General features: G+C 49.5%; 9 protein-coding genes across 9 annotated transcripts; 5 read left to right on the top strand and 4 right to left on the bottom strand.

Annotated features, from left to right (window-relative positions):
• Positions 1-349: 349 nt before the first annotated feature.
• Positions 350-4,601, bottom strand: FPSE_00147 (uncharacterized protein; the record flags this gene model as incomplete). Its single annotated transcript, XM_009253267.1, has 3 exons — positions 350-2,062; positions 2,116-3,613; positions 3,658-4,601. The coding sequence occupies 3 exons, from the start codon at positions 4,599-4,601 to the stop codon at positions 350-352; spliced, it is 4,155 nt and encodes a 1,384-aa protein (XP_009251542.1).
• A 1,884-nt stretch (positions 4,602-6,485) lies between these two features.
• FPSE_00146 (uncharacterized protein) lies at positions 6,486-7,448 on the top strand (the record flags this gene model as incomplete). Its single annotated transcript, XM_009253266.1, has 2 exons — positions 6,486-7,269; positions 7,324-7,448. 2 exons carry the CDS (start codon positions 6,486-6,488, stop codon positions 7,446-7,448), a joined length of 909 nt encoding a protein of 302 aa, XP_009251541.1.
• A 492-nt stretch (positions 7,449-7,940) lies between these two features.
• On the bottom strand, positions 7,941-8,543 carry FPSE_00145 (uncharacterized protein; the record flags this gene model as incomplete). Its single annotated transcript, XM_009253265.1, has 2 exons — positions 7,941-8,459; positions 8,523-8,543. The coding sequence occupies 2 exons, from the start codon at positions 8,541-8,543 to the stop codon at positions 7,941-7,943; spliced, it is 540 nt and encodes a 179-aa protein (XP_009251540.1).
• Positions 8,544-9,192: 649 nt separating this feature from the next.
• On the top strand, positions 9,193-10,227 carry FPSE_00144 (uncharacterized protein; the record flags this gene model as incomplete). Its single annotated transcript, XM_009253264.1, has 3 exons — positions 9,193-9,216; positions 9,326-9,590; positions 9,713-10,227. 3 exons carry the CDS (start codon positions 9,193-9,195, stop codon positions 10,225-10,227), a joined length of 804 nt encoding a protein of 267 aa, XP_009251539.1.
• A 4,263-nt stretch (positions 10,228-14,490) lies between these two features.
• Positions 14,491-16,310, top strand: FPSE_00143 (uncharacterized protein; the record flags this gene model as incomplete). The annotated part of the gene is made up of 6 exons (XM_009253263.1): positions 14,491-14,505; positions 14,586-14,735; positions 14,794-15,129; positions 15,178-15,339; positions 15,388-16,233; positions 16,290-16,310. The coding sequence occupies 6 exons, from the start codon at positions 14,491-14,493 to the stop codon at positions 16,308-16,310; spliced, it is 1,530 nt and encodes a 509-aa protein (XP_009251538.1).
• A 496-nt stretch (positions 16,311-16,806) lies between these two features.
• Positions 16,807-19,021, bottom strand: FPSE_00142 (uncharacterized protein; the record flags this gene model as incomplete). Its single annotated transcript, XM_009253262.1, has 5 exons — positions 16,807-17,571; positions 17,634-17,891; positions 17,945-18,334; positions 18,388-18,498; positions 18,554-19,021. 5 exons carry the CDS (start codon positions 19,019-19,021, stop codon positions 16,807-16,809), a joined length of 1,992 nt encoding a protein of 663 aa, XP_009251537.1.
• Positions 19,022-19,720: 699 nt separating this feature from the next.
• FPSE_00141 (uncharacterized protein) lies at positions 19,721-21,242 on the top strand (the record flags this gene model as incomplete). Its single annotated transcript, XM_009253261.1, has 4 exons — positions 19,721-19,775; positions 19,883-19,941; positions 19,999-21,090; positions 21,147-21,242. The coding sequence occupies 4 exons, from the start codon at positions 19,721-19,723 to the stop codon at positions 21,240-21,242; spliced, it is 1,302 nt and encodes a 433-aa protein (XP_009251536.1).
• A 928-nt stretch (positions 21,243-22,170) lies between these two features.
• FPSE_00140 (uncharacterized protein) lies at positions 22,171-22,953 on the top strand (the record flags this gene model as incomplete). The annotated part of the gene is made up of 1 exon (XM_009253260.1): positions 22,171-22,953. One exon carries the CDS (start codon positions 22,171-22,173, stop codon positions 22,951-22,953), a length of 783 nt encoding a protein of 260 aa, XP_009251535.1.
• Positions 22,954-23,795: 842 nt separating this feature from the next.
• On the bottom strand, positions 23,796-24,975 carry FPSE_00139 (uncharacterized protein; the record flags this gene model as incomplete). Its single annotated transcript, XM_009253259.1, has 3 exons — positions 23,796-24,170; positions 24,359-24,634; positions 24,766-24,975. 3 exons carry the CDS (start codon positions 24,973-24,975, stop codon positions 23,796-23,798), a joined length of 861 nt encoding a protein of 286 aa, XP_009251534.1.
• Positions 24,976-25,045: the final 70 nt, after the last annotated feature.

Raw genomic sequence — 25,045 nt, 5'->3', positions numbered from 1 at the left:
GAGTAGTTTCTCTATATACGATCAATTGTCGTGGGTACGATCAGTGACTGGCCTCGCTACTGATACAGGTATGCGCTTGAAAATGCTCAATTCAAGTAGACATTTACCACTCACCAAACCAACGTTTCTCTTCCTTAACTTTTTGTCCAATAACTCCTTGATCCAATTCCAGTCCGGACACCGGCCCCTTACTTTAACCACACATCACTAAGATATATACAACTCAAGAGCGCCTCCCCTGAACGTGCCATCATCATTGTTGTCATTGGTATCGTACAGTTGAAACTTTCCAACTTTATCTTGCCATTGGCTATGTAAATTCTCCTCTCCAAGATTCATCGCCATCGTTCTACCGCCTCAATCTGAGGGGGGCTGGTGTGAGTTCTGGCGGCGGCGCCAATGGCTCACTGATGCTGCGCTGCCTCTCCGTTCTATCATCGCCCGAGCTGTTCCCTCCTTCGCCGCTTTCTTCTCCGCTCTCATCGCTGCTATCGTCGTCGTCATCTTCCTCATCAGTCTCATCAAAGACGATTTGGCGCATCACGTTCTTATCGAAAAGGTCTATAACCATCCTCCTCACCCCCAACCGGTAGTGGTTCCATTCCATTGCAGCCATCACCTCTTTGAAGAATGCAGTGCTTCGGAAAGCTGTCGGCTTGTGCGCTCGCAACTTTTGAAGATCTGTGACTGCCTTTTTGTAGAGAACCATATTTCCGAGATCCACAATGAGCTCCAAGACTCTTGTATTCACATCCTCGTCGCTCATTAAAGCAGGGAGCTCTGATGGCTCAAGTGGTGGCCTAGCAGCACGAGGCGGCGGTGGCTCTTGGGCTGTGCGTTGACCTGGCGGTAGGGTGATCGAAGTCACTGCCTTTTGTTTCCATGGCGTCAGTGACAATAGCTTGGACAAGTTGTTGGGAATGCAGAAACCAAGGGAGCTGCCCATCGGTGTCGTGTTAGCGTCCCAGCCGTTCTCGGACAGAATCTCCAGACCGTGAGTTGATCGGGAAATCAGGCCGAGAACGAAGAATGCTGTTCCACGTAAACTCATTACTTCGTGGTGCTCGGCAATTTTTATGATGTGTTCCACCACGTCGTTGGACTCCAAGAAAGGCGCCCCAAGTTCCATCGATCCAACGTTGCCAACTGCCCAAAGACATCCTTTAACCTTGACAAGCATCTCTGCATCGCCCGTATCCATGCCGTGCTCGCGGATCGTGGCAGCGAAATCCTCAAAGTGACCCTTATCACTAAGCAATCTGCATCCTTCCTGAGTGCGTGTCAACTCTCGATAGAAGTGCGGCGGTACGTGGCTGTCATGGTACTCCCCATCAATCTCGCCATCGTTGAATAAGCTCATGCGAGGATTGTGCTCATCTCCATCGATAAGAAACGTCTTGGCAAGGCTTGCCTCAATAACCTTGACGTAGGTGTCGTTGCGTCCAAGGAACCAATCGTCCATTTCGTTGCTAATGTAGTCCAATCCGTCCAGATAGTGATATCCAATAGAAGTCGACAAGAAGCGTAGAAGAAGTGGTGCTCCAATCTCGCCCAAATGGTCAAGAGCTGGCCTGCATTCGACGATGTATTCTAGATAGGTCTTGCGGTTACAAGCCTGCTCGAGAATTTTAACAGCTGTTGCACAAACTTCAATCTCGGGATCATAAAGTTGTGTAACCAGCAACTGGATAGCCCATTTAGAATCGCCTACACCACCCTGACTATTGGCTGACGGTACTGGGCGAATTGCGTATTTGCGAAGAGCATTCGTTGCATGTATTCGGATTTCCTTCGTGCCTGCCGTCAAAGCTTTAGAGACCAAGACGCGAGGATGGCCTTGGACACTGTAATCAAAGCTCGAAAGAAGCAGCTTGATGAGGTCGGGCCTCTGCTTCAGGTCCATGATGTGGTATATCATGTTGAACATCCTCCACCGTTCTAGTAATTGGAGTCCTTTTGGGTCGCCACTCAGAACACCAACCATCGAGAAGTAGCCCGCGCACAACGTGTCGGTCACTCTGTCTTTCGAGAACATTGGGTACTGGGCTGTGAGCCCACTAGTCTAAGGCAGATGTTAGTAAAGAAGAAGAAAAACACTGGAGCAGTAGACCTTACCGGATCGCATTGTGCTAGGCATTCCGCTATCTGCCTGAGCAGTTTGCTGTCCGCCAAAAACTTGATGCCTTCGGGGGATTGAAGCAGCGAATGCATCAGGGCGCAGCCAGCCCGTACATACTTTTGAGTGCCTCGAGTGTTCTTTACATTGGCAAACCTGTATTTGAATGGTCGGTAGAAGCTGATGATTCTCTTCATGAATTTGGACGCTTTGATGGCTTCCTCCAATCGCTTGCCGCTCTGCAAAGGTCCGTCGATGATCTTGATTATGGTTTCCCAGTTCCACTTGGCGTAGTTAGAGCTGTTGAGTACATTGCTGTCAATAAGGAGTTGCCTGAAGGTGGCATCATCAAAGACCAAAGACTGATGAGATTTGGGTGCTTCGTCAATTGCTGACATTTCAGTTGTGTGGTTGCCAGATGATAACGCTCCTGATATAGCACCCGATGGCGTGCTTCGATACAATGTCCGACTGACACTGCTAATTTGGTAAACAATCCCTGACGCGACCCAGTGATCATTATTACCAATATTAGCTGCGGATGAGAAGAGCTCTGGCAAAAGATGAAGCTCAGCACTCCAGGACGGAGGCAAGAGACGGCTTGCAAGCTTGAGAACTTCGCTGATCAGTAGAGTTGTTTTGCGCTGAAGCGCTGGGTTCTCGTCCCCTTGGGCGATCTTCAGGAGAATAGGCAGAAGACCTGCTCGGATGAAGATGGCAAGTAACAGGGCAGTATAGTGTTCGACGAAATTCTGCTCGCCACTATCCTCCTCCATGAACTGCGACTGACTCTTTTCTTTTTGGGAAGACCTCAAATTCGCTACTCTGCCGTATGTTGTCAACCTTCTTCCTGCCAGGAACGATGTCGCCCAGGCTGGTGGCTTAATACGCAAAAGAGAAAATATGAGGTCGAGAATTGTCTCGCGGACTACATCGCTGGGCAGCAGCATGCTCGTGACGAAAGATCGAATCGTCCGTAGATCATACATGCATAGGGTCATCAATCCAGGCCATGATTTCAAAGCTGTCGCAATGGCCTTGGCGTTTTGCTTCATGACAGTTTCGTTGGTAAGGAGGTGGTCGGTGAAAACGGTAAAAAGCACCTCAAGTCCATAACCTGGCTGTATGTACTTTCGTGTCTGAGGGGAATCGAGCAAGTACAGGAACGCAGAGGCTAAGCTCTCCGGAGCTTTGTAGACGCCTTCAGCGAGCGCCTCAGTCAGTGGTCCCAGACCACCGGATGCTACTAAAAGTGCTGGATCCTGCACTATAATCTCTGCTAGTGTTTCGATGCAGATAGGTCGTAGACGGTCTACGTCTCCTTCAGCTGACTGGCCGTTTGGCCGTCGATCCTCCCCATGCTCAGCAACTGCAACAATGGTGCGTACAACAGATCGAGAGACCTCTTTGACTCCGCCTTTGACATCGAGGAACGCGCGAACGAACTTGAGTGCCTGCTCGCGTTCAACGTCCGCCTTGCGATAGTTGTTCAAAGACCTGAGATGTTAGTACATGGAATTAGTTCAAATCAAAACACTTACCGAATTACCAAATAGTCTGTGTTCAGACTGCGAATCTTTTTGAGGGATGCGACGTCGGATATCGCATATCGGGTCATTCGGTAGCCAGCAGCCACAACCTCGCGGCTTTCGCTCAGCAGCATTACCTGCATACGGAGCCCAAAGACTGACCAGACCAAGTCATATTTGAGAGTAGGATATCGCTGGAAAAGATCGACCAACTGGTTTCCTCGTGAGACATAGTACTCAGGCGTCATACCCTCCACTTCCAGAGCTTGAAGCAATTCGGCGAGTGCAAAGGTCGGGCTTTCTGTCGGTTCCTCGGCGTCAGACTCTCCAATTGATCGCGAAACGCTCTGTGGTGAGCGAAGTCCGATAGGTCTGGTGGACTCGATAGTGTTGCTCTGAGTACGGTTTCTTTTCGGTGTGTCGGGTGGGATTTGTCGTGTACGTTGGGTGTCGGAGATCTTCTGGCGCAGGTCCTTGATACGCAAGTTGCTCGCGTTGAGCTCTGCCTCAACCTTCTGCCGTTGCTCTTTGGTCTGCTTCGCTTTCTTAGAGTTCAGCGCCTCGAGCATGTTCTCACTACCCTCCTTGATTTTCATCTCACGGTTAAGCCTCTCCTTGAGATTTGCTAGAGCTTGTTCAGCTAGTGTGTCCGCGTCGTCTTCTTCCACCTTGTCCATGAAACTGCTTGGGTATACCGACCCCGCTTCAGTTTTGCTCCCAGCTCGACTGCGCAGCTCTGAGCTGAAGCTGCCGGGTGCTACATTGAGACTGCTCCCTCTGGGCGCAAAGGATACGCCTGAGGCGGACAGGTTGCGGTTGTTGGCACCATTGGGAGGTTGTAAGCCCGAGTCGCCCCGATCAAAGCTCGTACGACCAGACAACTGTTGAGGTAGACTAGGCTGGGAAGATTGGCTCGGAGGGGTCATTCCCTTCTGAGCTGCAGAGGAGCTCAGCATGACAATGGCGAGCAGCCCACCGGTTGGGACTGGGCCCAAGAGTGGTGGAGGAGCATTCGTCGATCAACTGAGCGTCTGATAAATCGATGGCGAATGATGCGATCGCGATTTAGGTTCGTATACGGTACAAGATCGTTTGGTACAGAAACGAGCCGGTCGTGATACGGCAGAGTTCAGATCGATGGCGGAAGCGAGAGTAATGATAGTGTTTCCGTCGCAAGTATAGGTCCGACCGCGTTTTCGTCGATCGCGTGGGGACGGATGTTGTATCTGGATAGAGAAATCGTGGTTTAAGCTGGAGTTTCGAGAGAGCGGAGTCGTCGCTGTGTGGTAGATGCGACACTTTGTGATTTGTGGGTATAAGGTAGCGACACAACCACGGGGTGGAAACCAAAGTTTAGATCGCTGGCACAAGCAATATCTAGATTGATGCCTGTGGACTACGTAGATAGGTCAATATCAAAAGCAAAACGAAGGAGACTCGAAGAGCAGTTCGACAGGGTTTGATGAAGGAGCAGGCTATTGATTGGAGGATCGAAGTTAGAGGTCGTTGGGTTGCGGGACAGCAGCCAGGGCCCCAGAGTGGACCTGGAGGCAGACAGAACCAGGACGGGACCCAGCCAGATGGTGATGCATTCCATCTACAGGCACTAAACCTAACCTGCAGCTCTATAAATGCTCCATAAAAGGTAGCTGCAGATTAGATCTATTGTCCGGGCCTCACTAAAGCCATTCGTTCAACAGTTTAATGGTCTAAGATGTCGGGCAGTACAGGACAATAGCGTGCTGTTCTCTTTTGGTTGAGTTGAGTAACTGACCAATGTATTCATATCCAATACCGAAATTGTCTTCAAGGTTACACCGCAGTAGCGAAAAAGAGCAATCTTGAGAGTTGGTCTTCCTCGTGACAGTCATTAGTCGCCGCCTTGTGGTCAACACTTGATATCGAGTAACGACCCAACATTTTGCGTGTTTGTATAGCTTCAATTACCTATGCTGGAATAATGATTCTAATTCCAAGCTACATCAATTCTACCATCTCTTCTGGTTTGCTCTTAAAAATCTCCACGAACGATACACATGGGCTTCTATTTTATCAAGTCTATGAAAATCATTTAAATAAATCGCGAGGTACAATGGTTGTTAGTCAAGTTTTGTAAATCTCAACATGGTAAGCAATATCTTGCTTGGGTATTTTACGTGTCAACCACAGGTACTCACTCATGTGCTCATGTTAGACTTCAGACCTGCAACTTTATCATTGCGAAACCACAATGACACGATTTGTCTCTGTGCATGTGTGCATCTCACAAAAATCATACGGTTAAAGTTGTATTTTGAATTGCGTATCCATGAGCCAGATAAGATAGACAAGTTGAGATAAGAAACTCCAAGAGGTCCAATGCTTCAGGCGGGCCCCGATATACGGTATCCAGGGCATCGGCGTCCTCCGTAGCCCGGCACCGACCCTGATCGCCCCATACCATGGCAAGGTAGGCTTCGATTCAATGTCTTCCTTGCCAATTGCAATACCCGGCTTTGCTTCTTCGGCCGCGGGCGCTCGTTCTTGATGAATCGCCAACGTCCGTCTCCGTCCGTTGAGCCGCTTGGGGTAGGTAGCCTTGCGTGCTTGCTTAGTTGTTGTTGCTATTAGGAGGGGGGCTGACGTTCCAGCCGTTTTGTATATTAGAAGCCTGTTCCCTCCCTTATTTCGTGCCGTGTTGTTCTTGATCTCAACCTTTCACACGTCTTATCTCTTAGCGATAGTAGCTCCAAACATTTGTTCCAATACAGCTTATCTGATCAACCATCACATACTGTCTATCTGGTTGTACCTTCATTCATCAACTTCAGGCCAAAACAGAACAAAACAAAACCATCACGATGCCTTACGTATCTGCTGCTCGCTACGGCAAGGACAATGTCCGCGTCTGCAAGGTCGACCGCGATTCTTCTACGGGTGTTCAGACCGTCACAGAGATGACCGTCTGCTGTCTCCTCGAGGGCGAGATTGAGACCTCGTACACCCAGGCCGATAACAGTGTCGTTGTTGCCACAGACTCTATCAAGAACACCATCTACATTACCGCCAAGGAGAATCCTGTCAACCCCCCTGAGCTGTACGCCTCAATCCTCGGCAGCCACTTTATTGAAAAGTACAAGCACATCCACGTTGCCAATGTTAGCGTCAAGACTGTTCGCTGGGCGCGTCTTGATGTTGATGGCAAGCCTCATCCTCACAGCTTTTTCAAGGACGGCGAGGAGACCCGAAATGTCGAGGTCCGGGTCAGCCGACAGGAAGGCATTGAAATCAAGAGCTCTCTCGTTGGTTTGACCGTTCTCAAGAGCACCGGTTCCGCTTTCCATGGCTTTGTCCGTGACGAGTACACAACGCTTCCTGAGACATGGGACCGTATCTTCTCAACGGATGTTGATGCTACCTGGAAGTGGAAGAAGTTCGATTCTGTTGATGCTGTTAAGCAATTTGCTCCCAGGTTCGACACCGCGCGTGAGGCGGCACGCAACATCACCCTCAAAACCTTTGCCGAAGACGCGAGTGCTAGTGTACAAGCCACCATGTACAAGATGTCGGACCTTATCCTCGAATCTGTACCTGAAGTCGCGACAGTCACTTATTCACTACCTAACAAGCATTACTTTGAGATTGGTAAGTTCAGTCACTATTCCTCTGACATAATACTCATACTAATTCACTGTGAAGACCTTAGCTGGCATAAGGGAATCAAGAACACAGGCAAGGACGCCGAGGTCTATGCTCCTCAGTCCGGCCCCAATGGTCTCATCAAGTGCGAGGTCTCTCGAGACAATCTGCAATCAAAGCTTTAAGTCGGAACGAAAAATATTGTGTGTTTCTTAACGATAGAGGTCAAGATGCGAAACATGATGCATCCATGAAGAAGATTGATACCAAGCGACTGGCTTAAATCCGATAATAGATATGAGATAATCAATTGCGTTTATTCGACCAACTCTTTGATTCCCTTTGTCATGATGCGTGGTGAAATTTGCATATGTGAGACATTCCTGAAATGTCATACTCAGTAGGATTGATTTGGACTATGAGATGAGTTAGCGGATCAGCGGGAACCCCATGATCAAGAAGCACCTCTCGCCTGGAAGACATGAATCAGCTATGCATCAGCCGATTTCAGAGCATGGTGAGAGAGGGACCACAGCATAGAAAACGTTGACAATTGCTTGATGCTAGGTCATAAATATGCCCAAAATATTGGTACAGATAGTACAAGGACTTCCAGTCCGCTCAAACTGCTCTTCAACCCACAGGCATTCAGCCTATCGTAAACTCCCGCGCTCGCTTTATAATCGCTTCTTGTCGCCCTCACGAACCTTCTCCACAGCCTTCTCCCAACCAGGCTTGCCCACTGGCACCCCGCTAAACCGTATCAAGTTCTGCTTGTACGGGTGCGCATCTCCCTCAAAGGCCTTGAGCCTCGCCAATCGCTTGTCTCGTAGTCGGTTTTTGGGCAACATGCCGCTCACAGCCTTGCGCAGCACTTCGCTACCTCCGTGCTGCTCCATAAGGACATCCATCGTCACGGTCTTGAGACTACCAGGTCGAGTAGTATGTCGGTAGTATGGCTTTTGCCACTTCTTGCGGCCAGTAGTGTGAAGAGCGGCGCAGTTCGTGACAACAACGTAGTCACCACAGTCGGTTGAGGGGTCGAAGATCGGTTTGTGCTTGCCCATGAGGAGGACGGCGATGCGGGATGCGAGGCGGCCGAGCGAGGGCGGTGTCACACCGGGCTGAGTCGATAGAGTGGCATGAGGAGCGGAGGCAGAGACACCGTGCCACACTCGGGAGTAGGCGAGTTTGGTCTATTAGATACTGATTAGACTTGAGGAGGTTTTAAGATAATATACATATTGGGGATTGCTCACGAGACCGAGAACTTGCGACATCTTGGAGGATTCGAGACAACAGTCTCTCGGAAATTACCTCCAATTGGTTCAATCAACCACAGAACCGGCGAGAAGGGGTTGAGTCGCCGTAAACGTTGGGTTATGCTGTATCGCGAGATCTCCCACACTGAAGCGCTCAACTAGAAAGTTTGGATCCAGATGCCGGGCATGTAAATTGCTTAGTCAGAAGCGACAGTCACGTGCACCGGCTCCAGGTTAGCAGGTCTGAAGCAGGCAGGTACCTAGGTAGTACTAAGGCTAGCAGCCAGCAGAGACTCTCAGACTCTGTAGCTTAACCTCGCCCGATTCCCAAAGTCGCTGGTCCCACTTCTTGGGGGGTGCAACTCCGGACCCCGACGTTATGTTATCACTCGATTGTGGGTGGATTTCAAAGCAGCAAACAAAACCCGACCACGTCGTGCTACAACCTCCTCCTCTTCTTCTAACTGATGCCTCTGAAGCTCACACCTGCTAAACTCTTTGCAACTACAACTCTACTTGCAGCAGCTGGCTATTCAGCTTACGAGTACCGGTTTTCAAATACGACATTTAAGACCACGCCCCCCACATGTAAGTTCGTTCTCCAATTCCACGGGTTTCTCTTACACTGCGAGTATGAAACTAACAGATCAACGCAGCACACAACAAGATGACTGTTGATAACTCGTTTGAGGTGCGCAGAAAATTATGAGTGATGAGTCATGGCTGTGGAAAAGGGGACGGGGAGAGTTGTTGGCAACTTTCACCACATCAAGTATACTAATGAAACGTCTCAAAAACAGACCCTCTTTGCAGTTCCGCTGTCATGTGACGGCTGTATCAAAGCAGTTTCAGACTCTTTGTATAAGCTCGGCGGTATCAAGAATGTTGAGGGAAACCTGAAAGATCAACTAGTATCTGTCAAGGGCACTGGTAAGGCGAATTGTTTCCCTGAAGTGTGTGTATATACTGACTGTGCTGCTCCTCCAGCTGCCCCATCAGCTATTGTGGAGGCTATCCAGTCAACTGGTAGAGATGCCATCCTACGTGGATCAGGAGCTTCAAACAGTATGTGCAAGTTGTTTTCTTGGCTATCAACGTTGTCGTTGACTCGTGCTGCCGCGGATGCCTAGCTTTCCTGATAATCGGTCTAACCACCTGATACCGTGCATGACTAACCTGAATCTCAGGTGCTGCTGTTAGTATTCTAGAAACGTTTGATGATCCCGTTGATGGTCTTTACGAAGAACCAAGCCGGGATGTTAGAGGGTTGGCAAGAATGGTCCAGGTTAGCTCAGGACGAACACTGGTCGACTTGTCTATCCGTGGTGTCTCGCCCGGAACATATCGAGCTTCGATTCGCGCATACGGCGATTTGAAGAACGGTGCAACCTCGACAGGACCCGTATGGTCAGGAGAAGACAAGAAGCTTCGAGGAGACCTGGGTCTTGTTGAGGTTGGTGAGGATGGCAGAGGCGCTTCATTTGTGGACCATGAGTTCCAAATCTGGGAAGTTATTGGACACGCCATGGTCCTAACAAGGCAAGAAGAAGAGGCTGAGCCCCTGAAGAATGATAAGGATACCGTTGTAGGTATCATCGCACGAAGTGCTGGTATGTGGGATAACGATAAGACGGTGTGCTCTTGTACCGGCAAGACGCTCTGGGAGGAGCGCAAGGATGAGGTCAAGAAGGGAATGCTATGATAACGAATCATATGCCAAATCAATAATCGATACTAGAGTGATCAACATTGGTATCGAACAGGGCTACGGACTGGACGAACTTTGACTATGGTATGATTTCTGTATGCCAAAGAACCATGTTCATCCAGTCGATATCCCCCCCGTATACTTGAAACAAAGACCTTGTCAAGACGGTTTGGCTCTGAAAGCGACTTGTGGGGGATCTGTAACAACGACGATCGTGCTGCGGTGAGATGTGGTGCGATACCAGGCTTCGGGTCAAGATTGGGCATGGGTGTTGCCATGACCATGGTTCGATATTAAGTCCAAAAAGGCAAAAGGCTTTACCTACGACAGGTCTTGACGGGAAAATTAAATCTCGTAGGACAAAAGGTCCGGATTCAATTCTTGCGGTCACAACTTCTCGTGATAACGACTGGTAAACGGCTGATGGGGATGCTGTGACAAGGGAGGTGGATTCTTAGATCCACGGCCTCGGTGCATTAAAACTCGAGCTCGGCTGAGATGAAGATGAAACTTCTCAGATAAGCCACAGAATCATGGGCCTCATGCGAGACGAGACAGTGGTGTAAGTAGAAGCCGCATACAAGGTTCCACAACGCTTTAAGTTGATGCTAGGTACAGAGACGGCAGGCTGATAATGTAGGGATCGTTAATAGTACATCTACCGATCAAACACGAACGGCATCCAATGAGATAACTGCATCTGTACCGTGAAAGAGTAACAGCACTGAGACGAAGCATAATGGGAATAACAGGTGGATGCGTAAGAGATATACAGGAGTAGTAACAGGGCTTGGTCTTAGATTGGGGCTTGCCGGTTTGCATGGCAGATAAAGTCAAGATCTGATGCGACGATAAGAAACAGGAGAAGATGAAGAAAGGAAATTCTGTTTTTTTATTATGTAACTATCTCTAACGTGCAAACAATCGTGAACCTTGATGACTCAATCTTGAATTGCTGGTTGTTTGTGATGTCTGAAATCTTCGTCATAGGTGGAACTGCAGTTGATGACTGACTGTACCTGTCGATACATATATCAAGTATGAAAAAGGCATTCGGTTTACTATGCAGCCTACAGTAAGAAGTATGAGGTAATACGGTTCTCAACGAACAATCTTCCTAATCATCGACGATAATGGCAGCTTCATTAAAGTTAAGCTCTGGTTTTGACTCGTCGGACTTAGTGACCTAACTCGGTGTGTTTGACGACCAAGAGTGAGATCTCTGGATTTCAGATGAAATAAACGATCTATCCTGTGTATGTATCCGACAAGACAACAAGTTACTAGAACTCAGTAATGTTTCGAATATCTGGTGCCTGAATACCATGACGTCTAGAAACTTTCTGCAACATGTTCGGGTCTCGGGCTGTAACCAGATTGTTGTACCCCCTGGCTTGGCTCCATGGGGCTCCGGATCGTCGTGTGCCGAAGGGCATAATGCATCACCTTGACTGCGGCAGTCGCAGCTTTCGTAATGCCTCCTTGAACGAGGGGTGTGATTATGTTCATACTGCACTGTTGGTCAAGTTGCAAGGCTTGAAGACGAGAGAATTTTTCAGCAGCATCGTAATGCCTGTCAAAGACAGGATGAAGGCATGTGTGACAGCGTTACATTAGGTGTTGAGATGCGTGTTGAGTGGCCGCATTAGCGTACAACGCGCGCGGTAATTCAAGGCATATTCCATCACAGGTTAGGGATCCAGTAGATGAATACGTAGGTCAATGACACGACATAGGTACTCATGACAGTTGTTGGCTTCTACCATCATGTGAGCAAAACAACTTGGCAGTATCTATTTCGAGAAACTGGTGGTGTTGGCTAGCTACTTATTCATCTCATCTCCGTTTCCATGGCTCAGGAGCATTGCCAAGATCGCTTGAAGCCGTTAGGGTTGAATCTCGGCTGTAGGTTGTCAAAGGCATAACGTCTTTGCCGTCCTACCGTCCGTCGTTCTTCTCCCACCGCAACTTAGATCCACTGACGATTAATTAACTGGATCTCGCATACGAACGAGACCACTGGTGAGCACTGGTGAAGCTCCCGTTGATCCCGTGTTCTCGGGACCGAGTAAGCACCCATTCCATGTCTTGGGTCTGATCTGTGGAGTCCAACGTTGGGATATCACTTTGACGGTCTGGCCCAGGGCGCTTAGAACCAGATTAAAGTTGATCGAGAGGACAGACGGTAGGCACGTCATTCGACACCAACAGCTTGGATGCAGTCAGTAGCGTGTTCAAGAGCTTCAGTCATGGCGCTCGACCGGGGTATATCCTGTAATTGAATGTTGGGCGATGGATGCTTGCAGATTCTCATCAACACCTCCATACGATACTCAGTTAGTAGAGAAGATTCGTAGTAGGCGCCGAGGGGTGGCAGGGTGGCCAGGCGGGTCGTCTAGCCCCAGGACCCTTGGCTAATACCCAATCAAAAAGCGCCCCTGACAGTGACCAGCACCTGTGACAATCGGTGCAGCAGGTGCATAAACTTCCCTGTCGCCTGAGAAAACCTTCCAGGATGGCATAGACAACCCCATGGGAATCCACGATCAGAACTCGGATCGAACCTTTCGATTCTCAAAGCATCCGATGAGGCTGATGAATGCAGTGGTTCGATTCAACATGTGAGCTGGTTTCAACACCTGCAGGATCTTGAGGGACTACCTACATCCATCACATTTGACTACTACCAAGTCATCACATCACAGCACTACTAACTTACTGCTAGACTGGTTGGCTGACTGGTCCATGATCTAAGGAACCACTAGTCAGTGTGAGGATACGAATGCAATACAATCACTGAATCTTGGATCAGACTCTCCTTCGCTCATCAATCTCCTTTGAGAATTCCCCGAAATCGAAACGAGATGAGGATTTAGGTTGGCAGCTCAAACCCGGCCCGGTAAGAGTGCAATTCTCTTACAACAGGCTAGCGGTCGATCAGACGTTGCACATACACTTACAACAGTAGTGGTATATTTCAGATCTCAGATACCGCTCAAAACAATGCCGTAGCAGACGGGAGAGAAGGGGAAGAAAAAGAAGGAAAACGTGCAAACCCTTGTAGCACATCCCCCTGACTTGCCGTATAGAGAGCCTTGTCGAGAGTCTGGTTGTAGAACCAAAGTCAGACAGGTCCCTTACCTAGGTCCCCAGGTCCCCCAACGTTAGCCTGTGTGACAGCCATTTGGGTCAAGGAACTTGACCAATTCCCATCTTCTTTAGGCGCTGGGTCTAGATGTAGCAACCACTCATGAATCAATTGTCGCTCGATATGTCATGTCAACTTAATAATGCATAAATCACCCCCATCACCGTACCATTGATTCTTGGCCCGCGGTGATCGAGTAATGTTCCGAGAAACAATGTGCTGGGCGATTTTGTTCTTCATCATGGAAGTTTTGTGCTCTGCCATATTCTTGCATTTTGTCGGAGAGAAACATGCCACTTATAGCAGGCCAACTCTTGGCTCTCTAACTGCTTTGCGTTGTTTTTACCAGATGTGTGTAATAGTGCCGAAAAGACCGGCTCTTGTTCTCGGAGTCTATCAATTAAGAGCAGAGTTGTATCTGAATTGAGATCATGTATATTGCCGAGTCTGTATCCGTAACATCTTGAGCTACCTACATAAGCTCGACTCGACTAACAAGCGCGTATCGAGAACTCAGGACTAACAACTGGAAACTATTGAAATAAGATCCAACCTAATCTCCTACAGATCAACTGTATCACAAAGTAAGCCAATCCCTTCATCAACTTTTCACTTGCCTCTTTCTCGTTCCAAGCTAACGCCACTGGCTCGGCCGCCAAGCCATCGAGGACTCAAGTGCACCAATTGCTTGTTTAAGCAGGGAAAGGCCAACCGTTGTTCCATCCAAGGGTAGAAGGGCAACACCGCTTCTGTCGCTGTCTTTACCCCCTGCCAGCCTTGGCTCGACCCCCCAGCCCCTGTTATACTGGCATCACCCCCTGTACCCCCGTACCGTGCCTAGCGTACCTGCCCCGCCAGCCAACCCGACTGCACCGGGCTTTACTTCAGGTGCAGATGCTGCCCTCCAAATAATAAGTCGGCACAGTCCCTCATACATCTAAGCGCCCAGCCCAAAACCCCCCCCATCTCTCCCTTCGAACTTTGAATTTCCCTATTTACCACAAGAATCCTCCAATATCGCTCTTTATTCCCGACTCGTCTATACTTGTGTGTATTACTGTAACGACGAACTCAACTCTATTGTGGTACATTGACCTGCAGCGACCATCATGTCGTTGAAACAGGTACAGTTCTTACCCGATTCTTACTTCAAGACGCCATGTCTTGCAAGCAGGCCATTTCGCTAATACGGATTCTTCTATAGGAAATCGAGACCTGGGTAGCAGCCCTAGGTCGTTACGACAACAATGAATTCGAAGAGGCCCTCAACGAGTTTGGAAAGATTGGCGACACAAGCAAGATTCTGTTCAACATGGGTGTTATCCATGCCACACTTGGAGAGCACGAGAAAGCTGTAAGTTCTGTCCGCAACGAATCCCATTATAATTCACATACTGATTCTCCTTTCTCAGGTTGAGAGTTACCAGCGAGCAATTCGGCTAGACCAATACCTCGCCGTTGCCTATTTCCAACAAGGCGTTTCGAATTTCCTTCTCGGCGACTTTGAAGAAGCTCTCGCCAACTTCAACGACACTCTCCTATATCTTCGTGGCAACGCTATGATCGACTACGCTCAACTGGGTCTCCTGTTCAAGCTCTACTCATGCGAGGTGCTTTTCAACCGAGGTCTTTGCTACATCTATCTGCAACAGATGGATGCTGGAATGCAAGATTTCTCGTATGCCGTTAAGGAGAAGGTGGTCGAAGATCATAACGTCATCGACGATGCTATTAACGAACAGGCAGAGGTTAGTGAATCGTAGGTTGCTTGTCAATGCTTATTCTAACATCCATAGGGCTATACCGTCTTCTCTATCCCTGTAGGAGTTGTCTACAGACCCAACGAAGCTAAAGTTCGAAACCTCAAGACGAAGGATTACCTTGGCAAGGCTAGACTTGTCGCTGCTTCAGACCGTGCCAATGCCTTTACCGGCTTTGCTGGCTCTGAGATTAAGAATGTCAGTTGCCCCTTGCGAACGTCAAAACCCGTAACTAACACTTCACAGGCCGGCAAGTTAGAAGTCAAGGACGACCGTCCTGCTGACAATATCTCCTTTGCTGCCACAAATCTCGTCAAGCCTGGCCTGTCATCTCGGAGACAACAATCAGAACCTCCCAACGGCCGAAATGTGTTCCCGCCAACACCTCCACCGGAGAATGAGCGCCCCTCACGAGCGGCTTCCGTGCGCAATCAAAAGCCTCAGTTGGCTAAACTCAACATCCAGCAAGCCGAGCCAAACCGGCGGTACGAGAAAGCAGCCTCACCGGCTGATGCCCGAAGGCCCATGCCGAGGTCAGCGTCGACTACTCGCACGCCGCTGCAAAGGGAGCCCCCGCCACTACAGTTGAGGCCTAAGCAGATTCCAGAGGAGACAGGATCACCAGAAGATGTATACGCAATGTATTCGGCAACTGATGGCTATCGAAACTCAAGAGGCTCGGCTGGCAGCAGACGACTAAGACCCCAGCAATATTCCGAAGAGGAAGATGCCTCAGACTATGAGGGCACCATCAACGAGAACGATTTCGAGATGATCGGCCAACGTCGAGGCCCCGGTTCTGTTTCCGGCTCAAGAAACAGCCGTCGAACTGAGGTCACAAAGATTCGAGTCAAAGTCCACGCTGATGAGGTCAAGCTCATCATGATTACACCCGACACGCGGTTTGAAACATTAAGTGACAAGGTCCGTGACAAGTTCAACATCAAACGCCGTTTCAAGATCAAGGTCAAGGACGACGACATGCCCAACGGAGACATGATCACAGTTGGCGACCAAGACGACCTAGAAATGGTCATCGATAGTGTCAAGGACGAAGCAAGAAAACAACGGACAGAGACAGGAAAGATGGAGGTATGTGAACATCTCTTAGCTCAAACCCAATGTTCTGATCGCTAACATCATCACAGATTTGGATCCTTCAACTTTAGATATATACCCTCACAGCGAATTTGCATTTTTGGACATTTATGAATATTTTTTTTTACCACTGAGCGGCGGCTCCGTGAGTTGAGAGAGAAATCCTCAACACGAGCGCCTTTTTATTTATTCTTAGGCGATCTTGCCATTATCTTAATCTTGTACTCTTTCGAAGGCATGTCACAATAGTTAGCATATCAAGGATTCAAGTTAGAGGGGAGCCGGAGTTGGGGGTCGCGGATTCTACCAAAGTAATTCTCCGTCACAACAGGACAGGAATAGGGACACAGGAAGTTCATAGTTGATAACAATCATGAAGTTATGACAACATATCGATTAGTCATTTGCGATTTAAATCATGTACGCACACATATATCGGACTTAGTAATGTGCACTATTCAAAATGCTGGAGTGATACATTATTCTACATTGATCTTACAATACGGCGATCTGACTTTGTTTCGTCCCTAGATATTGTTAAAGAGCCGCTACCTGTAGGCCAAGTGCCTATTCAGCGACGGCGTCGGTCTCTGAAGTCATGGCCGCAGCTTCGTCTATCCATCTTTGACGAAGATTCTCGCCCCCTGAGTCCAACTCATGCAACAAATCGCACACTTGGGTAGTACGAACTCGCCACTCATCTTGACCCAAGATGTTGAATAAGATGCGAGATGCCTTGGCGACAGCTTGTGGGCTGCCAACAGCAACGAGGCGAAGAATACTATGCAGATCGGTGGATTGATCAGAAGGGACACGCTCCAAGAGGCGGTCGAGAGCCACTTCCCAACTGTCTGTTGAATTGACCGTTTCATGAACGAGGTTGATCAAATCAGGACGTGGAGTCTCGGCAGCGAGCGCCGCGCGGTAGATGGCAATAGGAGGGCGCCAGAATAGATATGGCAGCAGACGCGGTATGTCATCCGCGGAAGCGTACCGTGAGGTTTCTTGGGCAAGTGTTTGAAAGGCATAGGACTGTTGCGATGATTCAGATGATAGCATAGCTGGAACCGGCGTCAAAACTCCAGGCCAATTGAGAGATGTGCCGCGTGGTTGGATCGGTACATAGTTGCCAGTGTTGTCCTTTGAAGACGAGGTGATTTCGTGGACTTTGCTGATAAGGGGTTCGAGTAGGCTTTCCCCAATAAGAACTTGTTCGCGAGAGGTGTGGTCAGACACAGGGGTTTTAAATAGGAGGTTCCGGTACTCGTGCTGAAAGAAGTCAAGCTTTTGCGGGTTGAGTTTTATACCACCTCGCGTGAATTTGTAAGTCAGCTACACCACTTGTCAGTACTTCGATAAAGGAAATCCGCTTCACTTCCAACAGTAGCACATACGTTATCAGCCACATCTTCGAGGAAGCGTGGTGTCTGGACGCCTTTCTTGAACGAAGCACCCAGATTGGCGAGCCAGGCTTGTAAGGCCATGGGAAAGACCTTTTGGTCCATATATGTCGAGAGGTTAACGCTAGCATTGCGCTTACTGAGCTTTGATCCATCATTGCTAACGAGAAGACCCAGGTGAGCGAAAGTCGGGGGTTCCCAGCCAAAAGCTTCGTAGAGAGCCAGATGTTTGGGCGTCGAGATGAGCCATTCCTGCAGATTGTAAGAAAACAACGTTATAAGCCGTAGCGTCTTAGTGTACTGACCTCGCCACGGATAACATGAGTAATCTTCATGAGATGATCGTCAACTACATTCGCAAGATGATAAGTAGGAAAGCCATCGGTTTTCATGAGCACAAAGTCCTCCTCGGGCTCCTTCTTCTGAAAAGGGCCATAGATAGCATCTTTGAACTTGGGCATACCGAAGAGGCCCGAGTTCAGTCGTACAACGTGAGCCTCACCCTTGGCAGCTCGCTCATCGGACTCGGAACGTGGGACTGAGCGGCATGTGCCTGGGTAAGCGGTGGACTTGCCGGCGTCATGAAGAGCACGCTTCTGGGCCTCGAGCACCGACTGGTTACAGAAGCAGCGGTACGCAGAGCCGTTTTCGATTAAGGTATGAGTGTGCTCTTTGTAGGTCTCAAGACGCTCTGACTGAATGATGATTTCTCAGTATAAATCCGTGTCACAGGCTCAGTGGTGTTTACCTGACGATAAGGGCCATACGGGCCGCCTTTGTCGGGACCTTCGCTCCATGACAGACCGGCCCATTCAAGATCTTTGAAGATACGCTCTTCAGCATCAGGCACCAAACGATTCTTTATGTGTCAATATGTGTATACCCGAGATTATATGACCAGAGGAGGGGCTTACCTGATCAGTGTCCTCAATTCGTATAATAAAATCACCTCCCTTTGTGGCCTTTGCTACCAGATTATTGAAGAGAGCCGTTCTGAGCGAGCCCAAGTGCAGATATCCAGTGGGAGAAGGCGCAAACCGCGCACGAATTGGCTTGTCGTCTGATTGTCCAAGAATATATCGTTGGCTTGTCTCATCCTCTTTAATCCCGGTCCTGCTGGTATTTGATGTCTGGCTACGTTTCTTCAAGGCTGCCAATCTTGAGGGTTTCTTGACTGGTTGGCTATTTTGCTTTACTTCTTCGGAGACTGCGTCCGTGTTACTCTGAGCTGGTGAAGCTTTGGCTGCTGCATCAGAATTTTGATCGTGTCGAACCAGTGAGCTGGTAAAGCCTCGACGAATTGGTATTGTTGAACAGTGAAGGATCGGAGCTTGTGAAAGGCTTGTCGGTAGCCGTGTTGAGCGGCTCAACAATAATCTCATGATGAAGATAGAATGTTCATAGCCAATTAAGGACTTATACAAGTGTGAGTTAGTTAGATGATCTGCCCATGAGTTTAAGATATTGCGGCTAGTGCATCCTTTGAATGGGTGGTGCGCCACTATGTGGCAACCGTTGAAAGTGCTGTTAGAGATAAGGATTGAAATTTCTTATCAGTGGCATTGTGAACGTTGAAGATGTTCGAGTCTTGATGGACTTCAGCAAAGAATCGTAAATGTAAACAGAAAACTTGTCTCAAGTCATCTGGAATCAATGTCATTGTCTATTTTTACTGTAACAGTTTGAGAATATGACAGTGTTGAGAAAGTGACTTGTTATCACAAACAGACTGAAATGGAGGGGCATAGAAAATGAATAGGCGTCAACGAACATGACGCATTCAGGGCCTGCTGGATGTTTGTCACTAAGTACTAATCTATTATAAGAAGAATGTATCTATTAAAATAGACCTGTTTCATTCAATCCAGATGTTGGTAATAGACGACGGTGTAAAAATTCTTTAATCAGATACAAATCCATCATTAACTGCAAGTAATACTTACCCAGAGGAGTACCCCGCGCTACAACCCACGCCAAAAGATTTTCTACGGGTCCCTGCCAACAGAGTTGATCGACGGAGCGGACCAATTCTTCATCCTGCATTACAGTACTGTAGACTACAGTACCTTCAAATATTCAAGATGGATGATCCTTTCAACGCTGGCTCTCCGGGTCCGGAAGAGGTCGATCTCTACGGTAAGTCTTGTTCGCTTTCTTGAAAGATCTTATTATAGCAGCCGTCTAATATCGCTAAAGCTGGCGGTTGATAAGGAAGAAAAGACATGGCTAATTCGGATGAATAGAACTTCTCGAAATCGACAGAACCGCAACACCAGACCAGATAAAGAAGGCTTACCGAAAGGTTTGTGATCGCAACACTCAAAGAAGCACAGAATAAATTCTTACAAATCCCCGATAGGCCGCTCTCAAGTACCACCCAGACAAGGTTGCCGAGGAGCAGCGTGAAGAGTCAGAAGCCAAGTTCAAGGAAGTCACACAAGCCTACGAAATTCTTAGCGATGAGCAGAAACGCGAGCTTTACGATGTCCACGGCATGGCCGCTTTCGACAAGTCCCGCGGTGGCCCCGGCGGTCCTGAGGTCGACCTCAACGATATCCTTTCCCAGATGTTCGGTTTCGGCATGGGTCCCGGAGGCCCTGGAGGTCCTGGCGGCCCCGGCGGCCCTCGTCGACCCAGACGTGGCCCTGATGAGGAGCAAGAGTACAAGGTCACCCTGGAAGAGCTTTACCGTGGTAAGACTGTCAAGTTTGCCGCCAACAAGCAGGTGCTCTGTGGCCAGTGCAAGGGTTCTGGTGGCAAGGAGAAGGCCAAGGCTGCGTCTTGCGAACGTTGCAAGGGTAACGGTATCGTCGAGGCCTTCCGACAAATCGGCCCCGGCATGATGCGACGTGAGACTGTTCTTTGCGACCACTGCCAGGGCGCTGGCCAGGTTTTCAAGGAGAAGGACCGATGCAAGAAGTGCAAGGGCAAGCGAACAAGCCAAGAGAAGAAGGTCCTAGAGATTTACATCCCCCGAGGTTCCATGCAGGGCGAGCGCATCGTTCTTGAAGGCGAGGCCGATCAGCACCCGGACCAGACACCTGGTGATATCGTCTTCACTCTGGTTGAAGAGCCTCATGATGTCTTCACTCGCATCGGCCACGACTTGTCTGCCGAGCTGACTGTGACACTTGGCGAGGCTCTATCAGGTTTCTCCCGTACCGTCTTCAAGCACCTCGATGGACGAGGTATCCATATCGAACGCCCCCGAGGCAAGATTCTGCGACCAGGTGACTGCCTCAAGATCCCTGGTGAGGGTATGCCCATGAAGCGTGGCGAGGCCAAGGGTGATCTGTACCTTATTGTCAAGGTTGAGTTCCCTGAGGACGGATGGCTGAAGGAGGACTCCGAGCACGACGCTTTGCAGAAGATGCTGCCCGCTGCTCCTGCCAACGTTGAGGCTGAGGAGGTTGATGAGGTCGAGTACGAGGATGATGCCGACATTGAGAAGGTAATTATAGCCTGAGTCCACGATTCGATATTGCGCAATAGCTAACTTGGTGACAGATGGGCGAAAACTCAGGCGACGGCCGATTCGGTGGTGACTGGGAAGACGACGACGACGACATGGGTGATGGTCAAGCTCAGTGCCAGACACAGTAATCGAGTACATACTGCGATCAGTACCAACGATAGAGGAGGCCTAGAAGTGCAAGGTTTCGGCCCTGGGTTAACGAAGCGACGACTATTTCAGGATCAGGGGCCGATTGGGCGCTGCCATGGCTATGGCAGGGTCTCGACGGAAGTTTATCAAAAAGGAAGAAGACTGAATACCATGTTCGGTTTGGGCATCTCAGGGCCAGAGATGACATGATACCATACCACACAAACCATCCTTGGGATTCAGGAGGGATAGATCTTGCTCTAGGAAGGCGAGGTCCCATTTCGTCATACGGCGTACAAGATAGATATAAATCCGTGCATGAGTACGCTAAGACCTTGAAGTTACTGCAGCAGTTTGGCGAAATGGTGTGTTGTTTTGTGTCGTTGACGAGAAAAGACGAACGAAAGGGGGGAATTATATGTGTTCGCCAGTGCTAATCATGTAATGGATACTTGAGCTAGACCCACCACCTCTTTGGGCTAGTTGATGCCTTGAACCACCTTGATGGAAGAAGAAATACCGTTAATTCTTCTGAGCTCTTTCTGGTACTTTGAAATATCAGGCACTGAATGATAAGAATTCCACATATCATCTATCGGTGTAATACCGGTGGCCACCGAAATATGTTCGTGACCTGCTTCATTGCATGGGCCGTTGAATGGGCCGCTTAAGAGTTATGAGATAGCCTAAGCAGACAGGCCAGATCACCTATCGTTTTAAGCAACGAGTGCAATATCACTCTCGAACCCTTTATTGGAAAGGATATATCCGCCTTCTCTCTTATATCGGCCAAAGAAACGTTGATACAAGCTCACAACCTACACGATCGGCCCCACCCCCGCCATTTGACGTAATTCTAAACCGCCAGCACTTACTTTCCTTCTCCAACAATTGCCAACCGCAAAACTTCAACCTTCTTTCTTCACAATGTCTCGTAAAGGCGTAGGCCTGGCGGCCTTTGACCGCTCGCGCCTCACATCAGCGCAGTTCGCCTCTCATGGCTCTTCCCTCCGCGCCAACAACGCCCAAGCTCTCGAAACCCAACTCGCCGTATTCCGTTCCCTCCTGCAGCAGTTCGCCAACACGCACGCTCGCGACATTCGCTCCGATCCCGCATTCCGCGCCCAGTTCGCGCGCATGTGCGCTGCTATCGGCGTAGATCCCCTAGCCAGCAGCAACAGTAACAGCAGCGCTGACGGGAGCTCTATATGGGCGCAGTTGCTGGGAAAGACGGTCAACGATTTCTACTTTGAGCTCGCCGTGCGCATTGTAGAGGTCTGCGGCGCCACGCGGGGAGAGAACGGAGGTCTTATCGGTCTGGCCGATCTGAGAGAGCGCGTTGCTGCTGGGCGGATGGACGGCGCTGACCCTATCGCTGACGACGACGTTCGGCGCGCTGTGCAGACGCTTGCTCCGCTGGGCGGCGCATACGCTGTTGTGCGTGTCGGTCGCAAGGAGTACGTGCGCAGTGTACCTCGCGAGCTCAACGATGATCAGGTTTCGGTTGTTGAGGCCGCGCAGGTCTTGGGATACGTGAGTGTAGGCATGCTGAGGGATAATCTGGGCTGGGATAGAGCCCGCGCCCGGACTGTGATAGACGATCTTGTCGCGGGAGGCATGTTATGGGTCGATAAGCAAACAAAGGGTGAATGGGAATATTGGAGCCCCGGGTTCATGGCCGAGGCAGCTGATCCTGAGGAGGGAGGTTGAAAAGGGCCCATTCATCGTTCACCTTTCCTGTAAGAAAGGCACCAAACCTCCAGAGCCCAAGCGACTACGATATAAAGCGCACATCCTGAATCAAGTCTCCACAGCCACATAGACCGGAGACTCGTGGCAAATAGCCTCGACCATTTGGATACTACCCCAGCTGCTGCCAAACAGAGTCCGACTCTCACGAGGCTCGTGTTACCTACAGACTACGAGTACAGAACGTAGCAAAGATCGACTGCCGAGGCAGCTCAGCAAAGTTCTCGAGTCAAAACGATAAGCCCCAAATGATGGTCGGTTCAGCTGAATAGAACAGGAGGGTCCGCAAATCAGGATGAAGTTCTGCCTTCATTCAACCCGGACAAAGAGCTAACAATCACTATCGTCAAATATCGCTTATACGAATTCAAGTTGAACTCTACCTTAACCAAGAGCTGGCCAGGGACTTAGAACGCAGGACATAGATGGAAAGAAAAAGAATAAAATACTAGGTAGTTCATTTCATTAACAACTCGCACATACAAACATACATATCTTGCCATCTACATCCACCATGTCCTTCGCCAAAACACAAATTCCTTGTAGATACATGCTGAACAGCCTGAGCTCAGGACAAACGTCAATCCTACTCACCCCCTCATCTCGGGTATATACTTGTCAAGCGACGCAGCCCATCCGAGCACGGTTTTGCATTCATCGGCTCGCTACCAAGAAGCCACCGTTCGCTTACTCTCTCATCTCCACATTTCCCTTCTCTTTAAAGCCTTCGCCACCCCAATTATCGTCTTTTAACTGTCTTCTTGGTTTCACCGGGCTCGGATTGACGGTTGAGATTGTGTCACTTAGTAAGGAGGGTTGGGACCACCGCCCATGCCAGGTGGAGGGTAGTCGTCGGGGCGGCCTGGGCGCATGTCGCCAGCGTTGGATCGGCGGTCGTCGCCGAAGTGCTTCTTGCGGAGAGCTGCGAGGCGCTTCTTCTTGGTAATCGTGTTGATGTATGTGCCAATGATGAAAGACACGATGTTGAAGAAGGGAATCCAGAGCTGGTCGGGGAGGAACTTCTGGGCGAAAGCCAAGCAGATGGGAGAAGTGATCCATGAAACGCGCATGACTTTCCAGAAGCCAACCTTGACGGTAGCGCGAACCTGGTGGTAGGTGCGGGCACCAGCAATGAGAGCCATGGCGACCAGGTAGACGCTATTCTGGATAGGGGCGATCTGGAAATACCATGTTAGCGACTGATGTTACATATTGCCTTCGGCTCTGGTTCGAGTCGCGCTTCGTGGTCTTCACTTCAGGCATAGTCATTTCACAACCGCACAACCTGCGGTGAAGACCTCGGCCTCAATTACAACACAGTCCACGCGGGATCACAAAAGATGAAGGAAGTAGTGAGCTGACTTACGATAAGATTGCTAACAAGAATCTGTAGGATCTTGGCGCGCAGGCTGGTGCGGCCCTTGAAAGCCTTCTGGAGTGCCCAGATGAGAAAGTGACCCAGAGGAGCGCTGACGAGAGCGCCATAGGCGGCCATCTTGGGTACACGAGCAGTGAAGTAGTTGCCGTGCTTGTTGCGGTCCTTGGCGAGCCATGAAGCGAAGAGCTCTTGTGTACCAGCAAGAGTACCAGCAGTGAGCATCTTGGTACGGAGAGGGTTGTCTTCCAGCTCCTTGATGTAGGCCTACCAAATCATTAGTCCTGATCAATACTATTCCTGCTTGCGATCCTGCCAAGTGATGACCACATAACGACTGAAATAGTCTCATGGCCATCCTAACTTGCGAAATCGAGCAAATTGGAGGTTCAACTTACCGCTAGGTAGCCCTTGGTGCCAGCATTCCCCATACCACCAGTCAACGCTGTGCCGATAACAGCTGAGACGGGATGGTGACCCTTGGTGCCGGGAATCTTGCCAGCCTCGGCCTGATCAAGCAGGCCGCCGACCTTGTCGGTGGTATCATGTACCTTCTCTGATACCTTTTCCGAAACCTTGTGAATGGTTTCGCTGTTGAAGTCGACCATGATTGCTAGTGTGCGACGATATTGTGGTGATAAATGATGGTATGATTAATTAAGCGCGTCCTTGGTCGAG

The sequence above is a fragment of the Fusarium pseudograminearum genome, chromosome 2, assembly GCF_000303195.2.
Source record: "Fusarium pseudograminearum CS3096 chromosome 2, whole genome shotgun sequence".
NCBI classification, from domain to species: Eukaryota; Fungi; Ascomycota; class Sordariomycetes; order Hypocreales; family Nectriaceae; genus Fusarium; species Fusarium pseudograminearum.
Note: the sequence above shows the minus strand (reverse complement) of the source record. Positions and strands in the feature narration are given on the sequence as shown.